Below are 18,313 nucleotides of genomic sequence, written 5' to 3'. Positions count from 1 at the left end.
CCCAAATCATACAGTCAGCCTCTGGCATATGAATATTTAACGTATTGTAGTTTTGACTATTCATGTCTGTGACATGAAATAGTTTATAATTTTGCTGACACATGAAAATAATTCTTGTGAATTTCTATAGTTTCCATTAGAGTGAATTGTGCAGTTAATAACTGTATCTATCTTATACAGAAATCTAAACTTTAAATTGGCATTGCTCTTATTATATAATAAACTGATACTTTATATAAAAACTTTTTTTGACAAATGTTATAATATAAAGGTAGATGAGAAGTGGAAAAAGTACAGTATCATTGAACATTACTGACTGGGAAGAAAACCACTTGGAATGTTTATTTATTCTGTACTGTTCATAAGATAAACTCTGGACTTCCTGGATTAGTCATCAGGTGCTCCACAACCTGGTTTACCCTTTCCCACCTACTCTTACTACTCTGCAGGTACCCTATACAAAAAGCCAAAATAGACTAAGCAGTATGTCCTAAACTGTGCTTCAATCTACCCTGCTCTTTACTTTTCCTTTCATCTCTGAGGTCTTCCCAGAACTTCTCTCACCTCTGCTGAAATCCCACTCATCTTTTAAGGTTCAGTTTAGGTGAAATTTTTAGCTACTTATGAAGTCCTCCCTGAGAACCATCTACTAGATGATCTCTCTCCCTTTTATGCACAGCATTTCCCATACACCACCTTTTGCAATGACCATGTTATGTACACATTATCTCTTCTATCATGTTGAAAATTCTTTAAGCAAGAAGCAAGTCTTATCTCTGCAATTGCTCATAGAACCAGTAGGTGCTAAACATAAACCAATATTTGAAGAATCTTTCAGATTTGGATTCTTCATTACAAACATTTTTATATCAGAAGCTAAAAGTTATTTTTAAGGAAAAAAAACTGTTTGAAGAGGATTTTTACCAGTGTGCCGGCAGACAAAGGAACAGAATCATCTGTAGGATACATTCTGGAAACTGGGCACTTGAGAATGTCTAGGCCATTTGGAACCATTTTACAGTAATCCTGAATACACTGTAGCCACCACCACACAGCATCCCGGCAATTGTATCTGGCATAAGTTCCTTCACCCAGGAGATTAGGAATGAGACCGTGTCTCAGGGTACCAGCAAATGCTAAAATAATATTCCTAAAACAACAGAATTAAGTGGATCATTTAACACGAAAACAATCACTTAAAAAGTTTAAGTCCCTTTTTGTGACTATTATTTCAGATGCATTTTCTCTCTTGTCCCTATTTCTTTGAATTTTCATGTAGAAAATGGTCATAATATGAGAGATTAAGCCTTGAATTAAAAGCTTGAAGCCTTAATCCTAGCCTTGGCTTTTTCCTTGACAATCTGTGTAGCTTACCCTCTCTGGGATAGTTTCTTCATCTATCAATTTAGGTATTGGACTAGGTGGTTTTTACGGTCCCTTATAGCTCTAGATTCTACTTTTGAAATCTGCGGTATTTCAAAATCTAGGTAAATACGACATGGACAAGAACTTTATTATTTTAAATACCAAAGCAAATACATAAGGAAACAAATGGGTAAAAGCTGACCTTGAAAATCATGATTTATTTAAAAAACCTGACAGAGAATACTTTATCTTTTAACGTATTACTGTACTATCATATACTAAATGACAACTTTGTAAGATGGGATAGCATTTCTAAAAAGAGCATGAAACTAAGAAATAACAATGGGGTTTAAAACCTAGCATTGCAATCTGTATACCCTAGGAAAAGTCATTTAAAATGTCCTAGACTAAACCATTTAGAAATTAATTAATTTTAAGTCTCAGTTTAATGCTGTTCTCTTAAATAATAGTGCAATAAAGGTTTTTCTTGTATACTACAGTAGAATGTTAGTATGGACAGTGACATTTTCAATTAATAAAATCAGAATGGAGCAGTTGTAACCATCCAGAACAATGTCATACACTTGAAACTTGAATAAAAAGACCTCTGTCCATGAATACCTCTGCAGAAGGATGAAGGAGAACTCTCTGTGCCCACCAAAGTGGCTTTCCTATATGCCTCAATCTACTTTTTTAGCTAGCTGTGGCCAGGTTACTGGATTCCAAAGCAAGAATGTGAATGGAACTAGTGTATGTTAAGTGTGTGGAACAGCTGTATTTTTCCCAGGCTCTTCCCTCTCTGCCAGTTGACTAGAGAGTAGTACTCAGATGGTCGATCCTCAAGATGAAGGAGCTTTGATCCCTGAATCACTACATGGAAAGCTGCCTCCTGAATACCTATTTTGGACCAGAAATGAGAAATAAATTTGTGAAAAACCACTGAAATATATGAATTTATAATTTAGAACAGCTAGCACTACCTTAACAAATACATTATTCTCTCAGAATCATATAGATCAGAGTGGGCAACTTTTTTTGCAAAGGACCAGATAGTAAATATTTTAGGCTCTGTTGGCCATATATGGTCCCAGTCTTGTATTACTCTTTTTCAAATGACTCTTTAAAATAGTAAAAACCATTCTTTGCACCCAGGTCATACAAAACAGGTGATTGGCCAAATTTCTCTGACCCCTGATCTAAATACCCATCTATCTAGATAGATAACATAAAACTAAGCAGCAGAAATTGTTGATAGTGTATATAGAAATGATAATTGGGAACCCAGACAACAAAATAATAATGATTTAAAAAACTAACATTTATGCAATGCTTAGCATGTGACAGATCCTAATTGTATTAGTTCATTTAATCCTCTCTAGGGGTGCCTGGTTGGCTCAGTGGCTTGAGCATGTGACTCTTGATCTTGGAGTTATAAGTTTGAGCCCCATGCTGGGTGAAGAGATTACTCTCAAAAAAATCTTTTTTCAAAAAGATTTTATTTATTTGAGAAAGAGAGAGTGAGAGAGCAAGTGAGCACGATTGGGGGGTGGGCAGAGGGACAAGCAGACTCCCCACTGAGCATGAAGCCAGATGCGGGGCTCCAGCCTAGGATCCTGAGATCATGACTTGAGCCGAAGTCAGACGCTTAACCAAGTGAGCCACCTGGGCGCCCTCCAAATATAAAACATTAGAAAAAAAATCCTTAGAAAAATCCTGTAAGGTAAGTACTATCAGTATTTTACAGAGTACAAAGAAGATAAATAATGTATCAGTTGGTAGTTTAGAACCAGGGTTCGAACCTGGCAGTTTGGCCCCAACCCAAGTTCTTAACCATTACACTGTGCTGAACCCTAATGTTCCATTTCCTACTTCTTAACCATAGTCAGTTAGGAGTATTTAAGGAGGAAGCAAACAGCCTCTCAAATTTCTACAGCCCTATAATGATCTCTTAAATGAATAAGAAAAGGTCTTATTGTATTAGGTTAGCAGGGAAGAATGCAATGTGTTTCAGATGCCCACTTAGAAATCTTCAATTTAAAAAATAAATTTTCAATTTTAAAAGGACCAAAATCAGAACTTTTTTCATTTGAAGCGGCAAACTTCAGTTTTTTTTGAATGACCTCAACACAAGGTATCATATAAATGCTTTTTCCGATGAAAGTTTTAATTTGTAGAGCCTTGGGCTGCAGAAGATCACCTGGAGCCCTTGTGAAAACACAGATTTCCATCTGTTACTCTACCTTCTCCATCCCTATATTCAGAAGTTCAGCATAAGGACCATTAATTTGCATTTCTAACAAGTTCTCAGGAGATGGTGACACCACTGATTTGTAGTACTGATTTGTGTAGCACTGCTGTACAGCTTCACTTTTCTACCTTTGATAATTTCATTCATATTATTCTGATATTAAGAAAACACTATTTTAAGTCTAAAAGACAAACCTGGAGGTTACTAGGCTTGACAACACATAGAGGAAAACCTGATGGTATAATTCTTTCTATAGGACTCAGTCTTCATTATAGAAGGAAAAAAATGATAGAATTCAAATTTTACCTAAAAGTTAATGAGTTTTTTTTTTTTTAAAGATTTTATTTATTTATTCATGAGAGATGCAGAGAGAGAGAGAGAGGGGCAGAGACACAGGCAGAGGGAGAAGCAGGCTCCATGCAAGGAGCCTGATGTGGGACTCGATCCTGGGACTCCAGGGATCCTGAGCCACCCAGGGATCCACCACTAATCTGAGTTCTTATACTTAATTCAGGCATAGAAATTTACTCTTTAGTGAGTAATGTTAGTTAACATGGTTACACATTTTTTAGTTTTACTGAAATTAACTGGCAAATGCTGAAGATAACCTGACCTGTAACATGAAGGACTAAAATTTAGTGACTTCAAGAATTTTCACTCTTTTGAAATCCTATCATCTTATGAAATGAACATGTAAAAAAAAAAAATACATAAGGAAAAACATACCTCCCAAATGTTACAAACAGATGGTAAGAAGGAAAGTTTGAAGAGCATATGAAAACATTTAGATATAAACTGGCATTGCAACTTTTTAGAGATCTCCTACCTGGCCTCTAAATAGCGTCCAGTAATCAGCAGTAGACCTCTCAGTGCAATAAAAGTATCCCTTCCCCAACAGCGGAAAATACCAGAAGAAAAATGAGGTAAGCCTAACAGAAAACACAACAAAGTAATATGTTAATCTGAATAATACACATAAGGCTATGAACTCATTACCATAGGCCAGTTGTTCTAAGCTTGGGGAACAAGAATGAGGGAGTCTGCAAACCCTCTAAAATTCTGCAAAATGTGTGCCCAAACCTATGCCAATATTTGTGTGATGAGGTTCCATATTCTTCTTCTTTTTAAATTTAAAAATTTTTTTTTACTACATTCTTAAGGGAATCTATGACTTCAAAGAGATTAACTATCAGGGCTACAGGGACCCCTTGATGGCTGAGCAGGTGAGTGCCTGCCTTTGGCCCAGGGCATGATCCTGAAGTCCTAGGAGGAGTCTCACAATGGGCTCTCTGCATGGAGCCTGCTTCTCCCTCTGCCTATGTCTCTCTCTCTCTTGGTTTCTCATGAATAAATTCTTTAAAAAAAAACCAAAAAAACAATCAGGGCTAGAAAGGGATGCTTACCTAAATTGATTATAATGTGAGTCTTTATACACAGATAAACTTTCTTTTAATAAATTAAAGGTTGAAATCAGAGATCTAATATTTAACATATAAACACATTTTTTAAAAATTTTTTTAAATTTATTTATGATAGTCATCAGAGAGAGAGAGAGAGAGAGAGGCAGAGACACAGGCAGAGAGAGAAGCAGGCTCCATGCACCGGGAGCCCGACGTGGGATTCGATCCCGGGTCTCCAGGATCGCGCCCTGGGCCAAAGGCAGGCGCCAAACCGCTGCGCCACCCAGGGATTCCCATAAACACATTATATATATATATATATATATATATAAATATATATATACATACTTTAGTAACACAAGTGGGAAAGTTTATAAACGTATAAAGTACATTCTCCAGATATGAAAGTAGACAAGGTCGAGAGAAAGCTGTGCCATATAATATTAATGATATATCTAAAAAGATTCTACCTGCAATTAGAGGCAACAAATTAATCTAGCTATGAGGGGCAACCCCGGTGGCGCAGCGGTTTGGTGCCGCCTGCAGCCCAGGGTGTGATCCTCGAGACCCGGGATCGAGTCCCACATCAGGCTCCTTGCATGGAGCCTGCTTCTCCCTCTGCCTGTGTCTCTGCCTCTCTCTCTCTCTATGGGTGTGTCTCTCATGAATAAATAAAATCTTTAAAAAAAATCTAGATATGAAATGATTATCTTAATGATAGATAACTGAACATGTTTATTAACCTATTAATCTAGAGTCAAATTTTCTTTTATCTTCTTTTATTTTTTTTAAAGATTTTGTTTATTTATTCATGAGAGACACAGAGAGAGAGAGGCAGAGACACAGCAGAGGGAGAAGCAGGCTCCATGCAGGGAGCCCGATGTGGGACTCGATCCTGGGTCTCCAGGATCACACCCTGAGCCTACGGTGGCACTAAACCGCTGAGCCACCCAGGCTGCCCTAGAGTCAAATTTTAATACCAAATTTCCCATTAATTCAAGACAACTTAAGAATGTCACAGTTTGTTGGCCAGTTTTTCCAAATAAAAATAAGGACTTCAGGTGCCAAATAACTTGAACATTCTAGGTAACTGTAACCTTTAGGCATGAGATAAAAATAGGGTGACTGATGGATAAAATCTAAAATTTTACTTCTAGACTGAGTTTGATTTCTTTTCTTTTCTTTTTTTTTTTTAAGATTTATTTATTTATTCATGAAAGACAGACTGAGAGAGAGAGGCAGAAACATAGGCAGAGGGAGAAGCAGATGAGCCTGATGTGGGACTCGATCCCGGATCCCTGGATCACAACCTGAGCTGAAGGCAGGAGCCCAATCGCTGAGCCACCCAGGCATCCCCTGAATTTGGTTTCTTATAAAACATGTCAAGAATACACTGTTATTCTCATTGGTACTAAAAACAATAATCAATAGGAAAGTAAAGGAAACTAAGCATTCTACTCAAAAAAAGAGCTATGCTAAAGCAAAAATACAAGACATATTTCAGGAAGGGAAAACTAAGGACTTCTATAAAATGTATACAGTATTCATTCATAACATAATCATTCATTCATAACATATCTGACATTATCGTTTGCTTGTTTTCCAGTTTGTTGAATGAATAACTGTCTCTCCCTAGTTCTCCCTAGTGGAAAATAAGATTCACAGTTACAGAAACCTTATTTGGCTTATTTACCAAACTGTAACTGTCACTGAAAATTGTAACTGGTATGTAATATATATAATGTATATAAAATTTTCCTAAATGAATGAAAAATAAAAAACTAATTATAAGAGGTAAATTGAGAGGCAAAATAATTTGGCTAGATAAAAGAAAATTTTGGCCATTTTTAAGTATACTTCAAAATTTAAGTTTCTGCTTATTGGGTCTTTACCTTATGGAGGGTAGACATTATTTTCTAAAAAGGCTCAGAACTAAACTTCTTTTCTACATCATCTCCAAAATAATGGTATAAAATTTCCTAAATACTCTGGGTATTATTTACACATGGTTGATTATTGACATATGGTTCATATGAGGTTGATGATTGTAACTTTGATGATGATGAGAACAGCAGTTAACATATATAGTATTCTATGCCACACAGACTTCCTGGTACTTTAACCCATTTAACACCTAGTATGAAATATGAATATAGATAGATTTAAGGGTGGTATTGAGCTCATATGTCCTAAAGTACAGGTAATTGGTCTTTGTTAAGATGTCAAAACTATAAAATCTCTAGCACTAATATGTAGCAATGTTTATGTTAACTTTTGACCTCTAAGAGTATAGGATTTATAGATCACTATCTTGTGATTTCTACCTTGTCATTTATTATACAAGTTTAAAATTATAATTTTTTTGTACCACTGTCACCAAAGGCTTTGGTATGCATTTTAAAATGAACCCCCAAAAACCTGTCTGCAAATCTGAGTACAGTCCTATATTTTGTTAATATGGAGTATATAGAACACTCCCCTGCAACACCGGAAGCAAATATCAAAACTTCTATTTATATTTATCAACACATCTTTTTAGTTTCTTTTTTATTTTTTTAATTTTTTTAAAATTTTTATTTATTTATGATAGTCACAGAGAGAGAGAGAGAGGCAGAGACACAGGCAGAGGGAGAAGCAGTCTCCATGCACCGGGAGCCCGATGTGGGATTCGATCCCGGGTCACCAGGATCACGCCCTGGGCCAAAGGCAGGCACCAAACCGCTGCGCCACCCAGGGATCCCATCTTTTTAGTTTCTATTTTTGTTTTATACTATACCTGATTATAAATGTACTTGGTATTATCAGTGTATTTATTTTGGGAGTGCTTAACAACAGCAGTGAATAATCAAGAATGTTGAGATCACTATTTTGTGTAATAGGCTTCTAAGCAGTAGGCTTTAGAACCACTTTCTGCATATCAATTTTTTTTTCCTCAATGACCCAGTTCAGTTTCATGAGTATCTGCATGGATTCAGAGGGGAAATATAAGACCAGGAGGAGATGACATAGTTGAGTGAAAATCTAAAACATGATTATGTAATTAAAACATATGATCATCCTAAATGAAAAGTTAATTTCTTTTTCAGTTGTCAGTTCTTACTAAGTCTTTTTTCTTGGTCTGGGTAGATGCAAATTTAAGGGTAAAAAGAGGAAATCACTTATGTACTATTACTGTCATCCTGCAATTTGGTACTTTTCAGTTTATCTTGGAAAGTTCTAAATTCAGTGGCCTTAAATAAATATTAAGCACTTTCTATAAATAGCTTGAAATACATTAAAAAAGAAAATAAAAGTCTGTTCTTTAGCCTATTTTGCTTACTTAGATTTGTTGATTCAGGTTTTAATGCTACTTGCAGGAAAGGATGCCAAAAGAATACAGTTGAAAGCATTTGATTGCAATGAGACATACAATAAAAAATTATTTAACATTTGTTTTGTTTTGTAACTTGTAGAGGATCTTTCCATTATCTCTTGGTAATTTACAAGATTGAGTTAATTTCTTAAATTTGGAAAAAAGTGTAAGATTAAAGGTAGTAAAACAAATCTGATAAAAAATACGAAATGTCAAGAGTTCAAAAAAACAGAAACATGAAGAGGAAAAGGATTAATCAGCAACAATGAAAAACACATAATGCCTGTTGCACAGTATTAATTAAATAGTAAGTACAAAAATTAGTTCTACAAGTGAATATCTATGAAATTTTACTAAGCAGTCTCATAAAAGTTTGGATAACATCATGAGTCTTTTTTTTTTTAAATAATGATTTCCCTGTAACTTTACCTTTTTGAATAATATAGACTAACACATTTTTCACCTGTATGTGATTTCTTACCTGCAGCTAGAGACACACAACATTGCTCCTTTTCTTTTGTGATCTCATTTAGCCTATATGGTACATCCATAAGTGAAGGTGAAAGAAGTGGCAGAGAAGGGCACTTTCCTACTCCACACATTTGCACTGATCCCAGTGAAAGGTGTTTCACAAAGGTAGAACCATTCTGAACAAAGCTGTAAAAAAGTGACTGAGTTTAAAATATTATTTGTAGAAATACAAAAATTTTATTTCTTTTTAAAAATGTTATTGTGTTAAGAACAACTTAACCTGAAATCTACTCTCTTAACAGATTTTTTAAGTGGACAACGCAATAGTATTTACAGGCACAATATTACACAGCAGATCTCTAGAACTTACTCATCTCGCATACACAATGTTTCACAATTTTTCAGCAGTGTCATTTTAATTTGTTTCTTTCAAATAGTCTATTAGATGTGTAACAACAGTAATATTGGCTGAAGATTTTCAATTTGGTTAGATTTCAGAACTGCTTTCATTTTACCCAATATTATAGCTGGCTTCAAGTCCAAAGCCTGTTGTGCAACAAATGGAAGGGCTTAAGTTTTGTTCTTTCTGAAATCATGCCCAAATCAATTTGGTGGTTCTTCAGTGGCACATTCTGATCTGTAATTTCATTTTAGGGAAATGTACCAATAAAGGCAAATTCATTTCGCTGGGTGTTACTCTGTATGTTGGCAAATTGAACATCAATAAAAAATAAATTTATTATTAAAAAATATCAGAGTAACTTTTCTCTTAATTAACAAAAAATTAGAAAAAGAACTGTGTATGCATGTTCTAAAAATTTTATCTATTAACAAGTCAATGAATAAATAGAAACCAGTAACATGAGACAATTAAATTTTCCCATGAACATGGTTTTTTAGCTTTACTGAAGAGATTTTAATACCCCTGTTTGTTTTTGTATGCTCCAGATTAAAGGATGCAAATACATTTACTATCCACTTAACAAATTTTTCAACTGTATGAATCTATGACAATTCTTTATGTTTTGGTCTTTCAAGAGTATATAAACTGACTGTATATGTTTTCTACACAAACATGCCTATTTACTCAAGGTTTGTTGTATATACCTTGACATCTGCTTCCATGCTATATCCAGAAGAGTGGTGTATGCACCAATTAATATAGCATCAAAATAACATGGGATAAGATAACGTGGGATTTGCTTCAGGTAGAAGAACATAGCCTGGAACCATTTACCAACCTGTTATAAAAATAATTTTAGAAGTTAATTTGGTGTCTTTACAGGCTAGGTGTATTTTTATTTATTTACTTATTTAGGCTAGGTGTATTTTAAGCGGTAAATCCAAACATGTAGCTCTACTACCTAGTAATCTATCAACCGGATTTCCATTTTTTAGAACTGGAAGATGATGAAGAAGGGAGGAAAATATTTCAGGCTAGAAAACTATGTCAATTTTATTTATACCATAGTAATATAGTTTTTATTGTTTCCTTGTTTTTTGAACTAGAATAGTTTTACTTACTTCTGCAATAGTTCCTGATCGAGAGATAAGCCGGTTACTGACATAGTCAATCATCCAATCTCCAGATCTCAAATTATCACAAAAGGGATGCCCCAAGTCATTCTTTGGCCTTATTTCTGCCAAGACGGACATTAACCCTGAAAATTCATAGAAATATCATGCAGTTATTGGCAGAGGCAATTTGTTCCCAATGACTGGGCTATTGCTGTCTCTAATGATTTGGAGTGAACACATATAGAGGTAGATAAAGGGCTGCAAAGACCACAGTGGGACTTCCCCTGGCTGGAGATAAGCGTGGTAACATTGACCCGAGATACAAAGACATACTGAAGGGGACTACTGTCACAGGGGCTATGCAGAGCTTTCCAAGATTCCTAACTTCTGGGACTCGACATGTTCTTCTGAATTTTAATATTATAATATCGAAAGGCAAGTAGCTGGCAGTTTCTCTGCCTTAAGGCATTAGGGGAAAAAGATAAGTCTGTATCTTCTTATGTTGAAAACTGGTGGAATCATTAATATTCAGGCAATCACAGGACTAGTTTCAGAGAGAGCAAGAGCATCTTTGGTGATAATAATAATAAAGCCTGCTTTGGACAGAATCTTTGGAGATGCCTGGGTGGCTCAGTGGTTGAGCATCTGCCTTTCGCTCAGAGCGTGATCCCGGAGTCCCGGGATCTAGTCCCACATGAGGCTCCTTGCAGGGAGCCTGCTTCTCCCTCTGCCTGTGTCTCTGCTTCTTTCTCTGTGTCTCTCATGAATAACTAAATAGAATCTTAAAAAAAAAAAAAAAAAAAAGGAAAGATTCTTCGAAATATAATAAAAGGAAGTTAGAACTAAACAAGCTATCAAGGTGAGGTATACGGGCATATCCTTAAGTAATGCTCAAAGAGAAACTTAGAATTCTGTGTATACAGATTGTTATTTCAATGACAGAATAATAGTACTTCTTTCATTATCCAATAATGTAATAATTTCCACCTTAAAAAATATTATATAAATAGCCTCACCAAATTAATTGACTAAATTTATTTATATATTTAGGATTTAATTTTACTGTGTATATAGCAGGTCTTGAGAAATTAAAAAATAAATATATAAATTTAAGATGTAGTTTTTTTCCCCTCAAGGGGCTTACAGCCTCCTTCAGGAAACAAAGCTTAAAACATTAAAAAACAAAACAAAAAAAGCAAAACAAAACTAGAAAGCAAGACAGTATAAAATAATGTTCCACTTTTGCTCTAACATTTTTGGGGAAGGCAAATATTGCTCAGTAAATATAAGTTTCACTTGTTGAATAATGGTGACACGATGGAGCAGCATTTTAGAAAAAGAGATCTGATCAAAGGGGTGGAATGTTTTGTGGAAGAGGTTACAAAAAGTTGGAAAATTGGTTACTTGGTTTTGGAGACAGGATTTAGTCTTTAAATAGGGTGTTAACTATGAAAATAAAAAGATATGGTATACCACAGAGAACACAGAAAAAAGTCCAGTCACAATTACTGACTGAATACTGCAGATAAAAGGTACAGATCCAAAAAACAGATTCCTGGATTCCAACATGACTGAATACATACTACTATAAGCAAGGAAGAAGAGAAGGGGAATTTTGTTTAGGGGACAGAAAGTCAACGAAGTTGGTAAATCTGACTTAATTGGATGTTGCTATTAACAGCCTGCAAGAAATACCCAGTGGAGATCTTCAACTGTCAGAGAAAAAAGGGATTGATATAAAGTAAAAAGTAAATCAGGAGAGTTAGTAAAGAACTAGACTTAGCTTTAAGAAAGACAAAGACCAGAAAAGAAGTTCACAAAAGTGTGGTCTTTCCAGTCAAGTACCAGACAGAGTTCAACGTTCAGAGTGAAAATGGAGTAAATAGCAGTCTATGACAGGTAACATATACATTTCTGTATTTCTCACAGCACAAAACACTTTGTGTTGAAAGTGAGACTGTTTTAGAAAAAAACTGTCGTAAGTACAGAAGCCTAAAGGAAATTTATTGAGAGCATCTTATGTGCTTGGTTTTGTAGAAAGTACAAAAGCTAAAAACCAAGAATGTAAAAAGGGCAAAAATTCTTCTTTTTTAAGGTACAATCTACCTGCTATGAACTAAATACTAGCTATGAACTAAGCATTGTCTACGTGCTTTATGTGAATTAAGTCATTTAAACCTTGTGGTAGGTACTATTATTATTTCCATTTTATAGAGGAGAAAACTGAGCCATGTAGAGTTTACTCCAACTCAAGGAGTCTGGTTCTACAGCCCATTCTTTTTTTTTTTTTTTTTAAGATTTTATTTATTTATTCATGAGAGACACAGAGAGAAAGAGGCAGAGGGAGAAGCAGGCTCCATGCAGGAAGCCTGATGCAAGACTCTGAGATCATTCCCTAAGCCAAAGCCAGACGCTCAACCCCTGAACCAGGGTGTCCCTCTATAACCCATCCTTTTTTTTTTTTTTTAAAGATTTTATTTATTTATTCATGAGAGACACAGAGAGAGGCAGAGACACAGGCAGAGGGAGAAGCAGACTCTATGCAAGGAGCCCGATGTGGGACTCAATTCCTTGACTCCAGGATCACGCCCTGGGCCGAAGACAGGCACCAAACCGCTGAGCCACCGGGATCCCCACTACAACCCATTCCTAAACACAATAATAAATATTCACAAAGCACACTGTACTAATTTAAAGTAAGACAATATATTCCAAGAGCCAAATAAGAGGTACAGTAAATTAATGCAATGGGTATCCAGGGGACAAAAATATTACTGTGAAAAGTAATAGTCAAGGAATTCTTTGTGGAAAATGTAAGCATCAAACTCATACTTAAAGATGGGTTAGATGGACAAAGAAAATAAGGAGTTGCAAAGGAGGCATGAAATGTGGAATACTATATAAACTGGGAACACATGTGTGATAAATCAAATTTCCTAGATAAAAATCCAAGAAAACATCTCCAACTATATGGGTTAAACAGTTAATTAAATAATTAGGTCCTATATCCTGTCTTATAACTACTCTAACTACATAGTATTTTGCTGTAAGTTTCTCTTTGTAGGATAAAGCAACTATGCAAGGCAACAAAGCTTCCAGATAGATGAGAAAGGAAGATGAATGTATTTGGGGCCCAAATAAATGTTCTCATTTAGTCTTCAAAAAAGCCTATGACTTAGCAATATTATTCACATTCTATAGCAGCAGAAATTGGGGCACAGGGAAGTGAAGTTACTTGTTGGAGGTCAATGACTGAGTAGGTGGCAGAGCCACAATTTGAATTCAAGCAGTTGAATTCTGAGCCCATACATTAATTTTATAAAGAAGACATCATATGATCCTTAAAAAACAAAAACAAAAAAACCTCAAAGCTTAACTATCCTTGTATTTGTTTACCTTGGAGACCTGCATATTTAAGAGATGACCAGTTTGGTATGTCATAACAGCCTCCACCATCTTCTTGTTCTTCTGCTTCACATCGGTAAAGTACCTGATTCAGCTCAGCCAAAGTTAATTTTGAGGCAATACTAAGAAGTGGAAAATAAAGAGAAATGGTTAAATACAGTAAAAGTTCACCTGCTGTCAATAAAAATAAAGAAGAAAAATCTGAACCATAACCATAAAATATTTTAGCAATATATGTTTTTGGAACTCAGCATTATGATATACATTATAAACAACATACATTATAAATAATAATTAATGGATAAAACATGCTAAGGATTCAGTTAGAAGTGATGTTTAGTTCAAGCCAAGAAAATGATCAATTGCCAAATTTTATTACTTAGAAGTATGCTGTAAATATCTTTTGGTTGCTACAACCTTTTTCTCACAAATTTGCTTTTTAAATCTTTCTAGATGGGCTTGGGTTTTTTCCTCCTTTATATTCTCCTAAGTGGGACATCAGTGACTTTTTATGCCAATTATCTTAAAATCAAAATACTTGTCAAGGACCAGCAAAGAGATAATCAAAAGTCACAGTTAACCACCTCAGAAGTCATTTGGTATTTCTCTCCTTTCCCTTCTCTCGCCTCTTAAGGTTGCACTGCCCATTAGCTGGGTTATTCAAGAAACCAGATCTTCTTAGATAAGGATGCTTCTTGATAATAGTCAGAAGCAAGTGTCTATCATGGCTTTGGTTTCTCTTTGCCCAGGTAGCAGTGAGACTGTCTAACTGACCACACTTGAATACAACCCAAACTCTATTTTTTTGTAATTTTAGCTATTCAGGTCATTTCATTCTATAAAACTGAGAGAATTATAGTTGGCTGTGCTTTGTTCCTTGTTTCTGACAGACTCTGTCCTCACAGCCAGGACTGACTCTTCCTTCATTTGCAGTTTGTGAATCAAGTTTAATCAAATTAATCAGCAGCCTCAGTATCAACTCCATCCTAGGCAAATATTTTTTGACATGTAGCCAGTGAACTTGCATACAAATTACCTGGAGCTTATTAAAATGCAGATTTCTTGGCTTTGCTCAAGGATAATCTGAGTAGGTCTGAAGATCAATAACCATCATTTTTTTAATGCATTTTATTTTATGTGTTTTATAAGCATTCTACAGAAACATAAAATTGCTTCATCAGAGAGTTTTTAAAAATGCAACTACTTTCCTAATAGTTTGAATAAAGAGTTAATATCCTAAATGATGAAAGCTCTTATAAAAAGTTGAGCACAATAGAAAAATGGCTTAGTACATAAAATGATATTTCACTGAATAAATACACAGCCAATGAACAAAAAAAATTTAGCTTGGGGTACCTGACTGGCTCAGAGGGAAGAGTATGTGACTCTTGACCTTAGAGTCATGAGTTCAGACCCCACAATGGGTGTGGAGCCTACTTCAAAAAAAAAAAAAATTTAAAAAACGGTGTGGTAGTGAATATGGTATATGCAACTTAACCTCAGTTCAAAAAACTGTGTGCATGTGTGTACAGATATATATGTGTATGTTTGCTTGAATCTATAGCTACATATAGAGACTGCATGACTGTGAGAGTGCGCACATGCAAGCACATACACCAATGATAAAGTAATAGGACAAAATGTTAACAAAAGATGATGCTGACATTACTCTTGGTCCTCAGACCACTGTCTGAGTAGGAAGGATATTGAGGACCCTTAAAACTGCTTAAACCAGGCTTGTGAAAACTTATCAATTATTAAATGGCAAATCTCCATAAACAAAGGCATACTTACAAAGCAAAAGGAATTTTTAATATAGGATCTGAGTTTTCAACAGCAAGGCTTCCAGATTTAAAGTGAGGACTAAACTGTGTCAGATGATTTCGAAGAATTCCAACAGCGACTTGTGCATGTGGATCAAGACTAACTCTGAAAATATTAATTAAAAAGTGGTTATTTTTTAGGAATGATTTATTCAAAATTAACAGAATATGTATTCTATTTTACAAATAAAGTCAACGGTTTGAACTCCAACATACCTGAATATAATGACACTTCCTGGAGACAAGTTTTCAAATTCTATTTCTTGAATATATTCATTGGGTCCTTTTGTGGCAACTCCAGCTTGCTTAACAATTTTACTTTCACTAAGCTTGAAAAAAATTGTATAAAACAATTCAATCAATAATTCTAATGTCCTCAAGATGTTAAACACAGTAGTAAGATAAGAGTTCCAAATACCTGAATATGTTCTCTAATTTCTACTGTGATATTTGGCATTCCATTGATCGAATTCTTATCCTTCTGATAAGGTTTTGTATTTCTCTCAATAGTTCTAGCTTCAAGAACTACTTCTTCAATTTTGCCTATGAATATATAAAAATGTCAAAGAAATTTCATATTAAACCATCTTAAATTAGGAATTGCTACTTAAACTTAAATATTAAACTATTTTTCATTTGGTTTATATATGTGTATATGTATGTACATGCGCATACACAGATATACACTTAGATCCTCTACAAATATACATGTATATACATATATAAAAACACATGAATATACATATATATTTCCTAGGTATAAAAGAAATACATGTTTGTTATACAAATTAGGAAACAGAGAATGAATTAAGATGAAAATAAAAGGCACGTGGGTGGCTCAGTTGGGTGTGTCTGCCTTTAGCTCAGGTCATGATCCCAGAGTCCTGGGACAGAGTTCCAGGGTTCCCTACTCAGTGGGGAGTTTGCTTCTCCCTCTTCCCCTTCCCCCTGCTAGTGCTTTCTCTCTCTCCCTTATGTTCTCTATCTCAAATAAATAAATAAAATCTTTTTTTGAAAAAAATGAAAATGAAGCTATTTCACAACTCAAAAAAATGTTAATATTTGAGAATATTTCTGTCCAGGTATTTTTCCATGTAATAAAAATGTAAGTTGCCCCAAATTAATTTTCTTCCTTTTATTCCTTTCTTTTAAAAAAAATACTTTATTTATTAATGAGAGACACAGAGAGAGAGGCAGAGACATAAGGCAGAGGGAGAGGGAGAAGCAGGCTCCCTGCAGGGAGCCTGATGTGGGACTCGATCTTGGGACTCCAGGATCACGCCCTGGGCTGAAGGCAGGCACTCAACTGCTGAGCCACCCAGGTGTCCCCTTTTCTTCCTTTCTTTAAAGTAAACTCTACATCCAACATGGAGCTTGAACTCATGACCCCAAGATCAAGAGTTGCACACTCTACCAACTGAGCCAGCCTGGTGCCCCAAGTTATGTAAAATTTCGAATTCTTTTTCTCAACTACAACCACACTTGCACTGTGTTATTATATACGATGTATAAGAACAATTTAATATAACATAGTATGATTTAATAAAACAATATAATATTATCACAATAACATTTTTAGGTTGCATTACCAGGGATGCACATTTGAGGCACTTCCTTGCTGTAAAATGAAGTCTTAGGATTCCTGAAAGCAGTTCTAGACACAGACACAACAGACTGATGGATACTGGGTGAATGTCTTGTTACTGCCACAATGTCTTCATCAACTTGATCCACATACACCTGAGAAACAGAAAAAGAAAACATACTAGCACTCAAACTGGGATGACTTACTCTGAAATTGAATGTTAAGAAACTTACAAAAATTTAGTTTCTTGCCTGAATGAAACCCTGGGCCCCAAGCTCCTGATGAAGTTTATTGATAGCACATCTGGCTGCAATAATTCCACTTTGGAAATTAACTTCACCTGTATTTGATGGAGATGCTCCAGGATTCCACTTAGTATAAAACCGTTCTTCAGAAACCACTGAAATCTGAACAAAGTTAAAACTCAGCCATGTATACATTTTAATTATAATGAGAACTTTTGGTAAAAATGCTCAAAGTTGTTGGCCATGTGGACTTAAAAAAAAAAAACAACACATAAACATACCTGATGAGGCACTAATTCATCATAGCCTTTAGTACTTCCACTAGCACAACATGCCATAGAAACAATCGTGGTACTTGGGAGAGCATCATATTCTGACCTATGCTGAAAAACAATAAAAAAAAAAAACCCCAAGGTTTATTTTCTTTCAAATGCAAAGTGCCATCCTATAGCACAATGAAGTAAAAGAACAGTTATATAGTTATATACTAAGAGACATTAATTTGCTTTAAAACTAACAAAACATTCAAAAACTATGTACCCAATCACTTATAAATATAAGACATGATTTTGTTTTTTGTTTTTTTTAAAGGTTTTATTTATTTATTCATGAGAGACAGAGAGAGAGGTGCAGAGACACAGGCAGAGGGAGGAGCAGGCCCCATGTAGAGAGCCCGATGTGGGATTCGATCCCAGGTCTCCAGGATCAGGCCTTGGGCTGAAGGTGGCGCTAAACCGCTGAGCCACCGGGGCTGCCCTAAGACATGATTTTGAAGTATATGCATAATATTGCCATAAATATCAGAGAACTGAACATCAAAACATTTATTTATATTTTCCTTTTTCAAGTTATTTAAATTCCAGTTAGTTAACAGAATGTAATATTAGTTTCATGTGTTTCT

At 35.1% G+C, this 18,313-nt stretch overlaps 1 protein-coding gene across 5 annotated transcripts in view; it reads right to left on the bottom strand.

Annotated features, from left to right (window-relative positions):
• Positions 1 to 18,313, bottom strand: part of AGL (amylo-alpha-1,6-glucosidase and 4-alpha-glucanotransferase) — a 72,714-nt gene that overhangs the window by 20,886 nt on the left and 33,515 nt on the right. For all 5 annotated transcript variants that reach the window (XM_072834665.1, XM_072834661.1, XM_072834663.1 and 2 more), the window contains exons 15-26: positions 17,694 to 17,795; positions 17,419 to 17,574; positions 17,172 to 17,322; positions 16,001 to 16,125; positions 15,799 to 15,911; positions 15,554 to 15,688; positions 13,751 to 13,881; positions 10,361 to 10,497; positions 9,944 to 10,077; positions 8,847 to 9,022; positions 4,440 to 4,542; positions 925 to 1,150 (exon numbers count right to left, since the gene is read on the bottom strand). In XM_072834665.1, coding sequence (XP_072690766.1) covers positions 925 to 1,150; positions 4,440 to 4,542; positions 8,847 to 9,022; positions 9,944 to 10,077; positions 10,361 to 10,497; positions 13,751 to 13,881; positions 15,554 to 15,688; positions 15,799 to 15,911; positions 16,001 to 16,125; positions 17,172 to 17,322; positions 17,419 to 17,574; positions 17,694 to 17,795 — 1,689 coding nt within the window. The remainder of the gene's footprint in view (positions 1 to 924; positions 1,151 to 4,439; positions 4,543 to 8,846; positions 9,023 to 9,943; positions 10,078 to 10,360; positions 10,498 to 13,750; positions 13,882 to 15,553; positions 15,689 to 15,798; positions 15,912 to 16,000; positions 16,126 to 17,171; positions 17,323 to 17,418; positions 17,575 to 17,693; positions 17,796 to 18,313) is intronic.

This window comes from Canis lupus, chromosome 8, assembly GCF_048164855.1.
Source record: "Canis lupus baileyi chromosome 8, mCanLup2.hap1, whole genome shotgun sequence".
In the NCBI taxonomy this organism is placed as follows: domain Eukaryota; kingdom Metazoa; phylum Chordata; class Mammalia; order Carnivora; family Canidae; genus Canis; species Canis lupus.
The sequence above is the reverse complement of the archived record's forward strand: the minus strand, read 5'-3'. Positions and strand labels throughout refer to the sequence as shown.